Source organism: Montipora capricornis, chromosome 9 (assembly GCF_036669925.1).
Source record: "Montipora capricornis isolate CH-2021 chromosome 9, ASM3666992v2, whole genome shotgun sequence".
In the NCBI taxonomy this organism is placed as follows: domain Eukaryota; kingdom Metazoa; phylum Cnidaria; class Anthozoa; order Scleractinia; family Acroporidae; genus Montipora; species Montipora capricornis.
In genome coordinates this window covers 37,471,016-37,474,558 of record NC_090891.1, presented here as the reverse complement: position 1 = coordinate 37,474,558, position 3,543 = coordinate 37,471,016, and the positions used below count along the sequence as shown (strand labels likewise).

Genomic DNA, 3,543 nt, shown 5'->3' with positions numbered 1-3,543 from the left:
CAACACCCCTTTTTAAAATCATTACTGTGGAAAAAAAAAAAAACTAGGGAAAGAAATTTTAACAACAATTGGAGTACAATGTCCATACCAGGAAGAATCTTGAGAAATGCTCTGAGTGTCATGCTCTACCACACTGAATCCAGACCTTTAATCGTCATAAGGGAGGATGAGTCCATCCATGTACGAAACATATTTACAAACCTAAAAACGTTCAGTATCTCCATAAGGATTCTGTCTTCTATGCGTTCATTTCGCTCAAGTACCTGCTCAAAGGCTCCCCAGTTCGCAGATGAGCCTCATACGCCTCCAGCCATATCATCCCTTTCATGAAAACTTGGTAAAGGGTGTTGTTAGCTTTCCACAGATTGGGTCTAAAATGGCAGATCCCAGAGTAGCCATCAATATTGTAGCCTGTGTGGTTGTCCCCAGGGTATTGGTGAAGATACAGATGAGGAAAGAACGATCGTAACATCGGTGCTCTTACCACCATATTTGGGCACGAATTGGGAAAATCTTCTGGTACATAGATCCGTAAGGTGTACTGCTTGTCGTTACTACAGGATACTCGTATTTCCACCTTAGTTTCATGACCAGGGTCTATCCATGATACCCTACTGCCAAAATACTCTTCTAGTATTCCTTTTTCCATGGCGAGCCGCTTCTGTTGTGAATTTGACCAGGGCATCGTGAAAGGCAAAGCTATGTGACTGTAGTAGGAAAAATGTGTTGCAAGTTGCGAATATATTTTCACATTAGCGAACGCTAGTGAACGGCAATTAAAGAGCCTAGTAAGCCCTATTGATTTCTGCGAAAATATTATGCATAATACTTTTGATTCGAGTTAACCATGCGCAGAACACACTTTACTTCCAAGAAAGCACAGACTGCACGTGATATATTTTTGTTTTTGCATGACTGAGAAATTAAAACCATTGCGGACTGCAAAGTTTTGGTGACGGCAGAATTAAAGTCAGACAACTACTTAAGAAGTCTAAAATCTTTTAAATTAATCCTCGAAATTTAGCGAGCTAAAGGGCCGTCAGTAACAGCTGTGTTGAGACAATTATGTTTGGCTAGTGACATTTCATCCTTACTTGGCGAGTTTAATATGAGTAAATTCTTATATTCTTAGAAAGACAGGAAGAGTTTGTTACGTCACACGGTCAAGCGAGCTACGTTTCTAGGAAATGTTTTTCATACTCGAAACTGAAACTCGGCCTACTTTCGAGAACATTGGACTATCGTCGCAGTTAAAACCCAAGTCTTTAATCATTTGCAGTTTTACTTCATTCGACGTTCGTTTTCTCCTTGGGCTGCACTAAAACAATGAGCGTAACAGTGACAATCCACAACGGTGAAATGGGGCAGATAAAATATCTCATCGAACAGAAGAAGACGAAAGGAGAGCTGTACGGCTTGTGGACTCACTCCTACCAGCCAGTTGTACAGTACGTAACTGGAGGAGTAAAACAGAAAGATCAAGAGAAGATTGGAAAGTATCTTCAGAATAATCACGGACTGAAACAAGTAGGAAACTGGAGTACTCAAAATATGGGTAAGGAAAAGCTTAAGTTCACTTCCGGCCTAAATTCCTCTTTCTCGTAAGGTTAGGGTATCTGGATGAAAACCTTTTTATCGACCGACAAAGACTGAATATTTTGAACACAGTTAAGGGAAACTGAGCAGAGTAAAAGGCAGAAAATAAAGGAAGTTGTTGTCCCCACGAAAAAAAGGAAAATTTGCCTTGTGTAACACATTAAGTTTCAGTACTCGAATATTAACACAGAGGGACGCAACAATACCATTTTGTCACGTGGGAGCCCACAAAGAGTTACTCAATGTCCTCCTAGTACAATGTTGTGCAACTAGCCGGTATACTCAAATTCAATGATACAAGGAAAATATTTTTAATTTTTATAATTTCCTATTTCACAACGTTTTTCTTTTAATTCTCTCAAACTGAAATCAGTAAAATGTCTTCAAGTTAAATTGAATCCAGGAAACTTGTTCCTTGATTCTCGACCATGGATATGAATCATATAAATTCGAAGGTGACCCTTTTAAAACAGTTATCTTACATAACCCATTATCAAGAGCCATATTTCCGCCGCTTTTAGTCCAAGGAATACAGCGTTTGGTGAAACGGGGGTCATCAGTTTGATCTCACCAAGCGAAGTCACTTTGCGCAGTGGTGACTGCTTTAAGTAGCCTACTGATTACTAAAAGCGAATTAAGCTGCTTGTTACCTTGTTTTCATCATCTTTGTAACCACAGACTTGAAGGGATTGACGACCATCTCAGTGAACGCAATATGCTTCAATTAGTGAGATTAAACTGCCAATAAAAGCGTTTAAGTGCAAAAGGATTCAAGAGTCAATGTTTGGCTGTCTGTAATAAAATACGGCAGGCAGGCTGACAAAGTAAGGTAAAGTATGCCACGAGCGTAGAGGGCCCACCAGGCTGGCACTTATCTCCGGTTTCTGTAGCATGAAGCGACTGGGAGTATTTCTACCTCCTCTGGATGGGATGCTAGTCCATCGCAGGGTTACCCCCCAGGCTGATAAAGTAATCTTTTAAAATAACTTCTGTGGAGGATTAAATCACCGATGAAGCAATGATTATCCGAGTCAGTTTGTATGCAATTGAAGTAAATACCAATCTAGGATTAACTCGGCAATTCGCATTACACTTTTTTTGTAATCATATGGATTAGCCTGATTCTTAGGCTTTTTAATAGTTTCTTTTGACAGCCACTCCAACATTTAACAATTAATTTTATTCCACTGTACTTGTTAGGTGATGTACACCCAGAGTCAGACTGCCTTTCCTTTGTCACCATGACTGTGACATTACCACCATCCAGCAAGAAGATTATGAACGTGGAGCGAGTGTGTGTATCTCAAAACCAAAAAGAATTTGATGGAGTTATGGGTACAGCGATTTCTTTTTTCTTTTATTTTTATTTTAATTTTTTGACACCCATCTTGACAGCATACTGAAGAAATTATAGGAGCTTCGCTACTGGAAAACGCTGCGTTCACCAATCCGTTTTGTAGCATTTTAGATGGCTGGGGACTTACTGCTTCCACCTTACCTCCCTAAGTACCAATTTCTAACTTTTCCCCAACCTTCCTCTGCCATTAAAAGAAGTCATCTTTTGCTTCTAACACGAAAGTACGCATGTGTTCTAAAGAGATAAAATGCGAATCGACTAAAAGTGAACTCAGTGTTTCTTCACTTTTTTCTGACCTAGAACTGCGAGATATCATGAAGACACTGATGCCATATCAGTTTTCCTTTCTCTGTGGTATGTTATTGATTTCCCAGCTTTTTCCTCCTCCAGAAATCCTTGATGGAGACAGTGCTTTTCGACTGCCGAAGAACGGCCCATTCCAAGGGGACGACTCTCTTGCCTCTTACCATCATGAAAAAGTTGATCCCATCGAAGTGAAATCACCCCTCCCGTCAACCAACGAGGTCAAGGTACGTGGAGAGCAATGGTACTCCACAGAGAAGGGAATGGAGCTCTTTGGAAAGATCCAT

General features: G+C 40.2%; 1 protein-coding gene across 1 annotated transcript in view; it reads left to right on the top strand.

Annotated features, from left to right (window-relative positions):
- Positions 1 to 954: 954 nt before the first annotated feature.
- The window catches only part of LOC138016061 (uncharacterized), a 3,265-nt gene continuing 676 nt past the window's right edge, over positions 955 to 3,543 (top strand). Inside the window, exons 1-3 of the mRNA XM_068863236.1 lie at positions 955 to 1,555; positions 2,797 to 2,931; positions 3,344 to 3,543. The exon at positions 3,344 to 3,543 is cut by the window's right edge and continues 676 nt beyond it. Coding sequence (XP_068719337.1) covers positions 1,327 to 1,555; positions 2,797 to 2,931; positions 3,344 to 3,543 — 564 coding nt within the window. The 5' untranslated portion in view covers positions 955 to 1,326. The remainder of the gene's footprint in view (positions 1,556 to 2,796; positions 2,932 to 3,343) is intronic.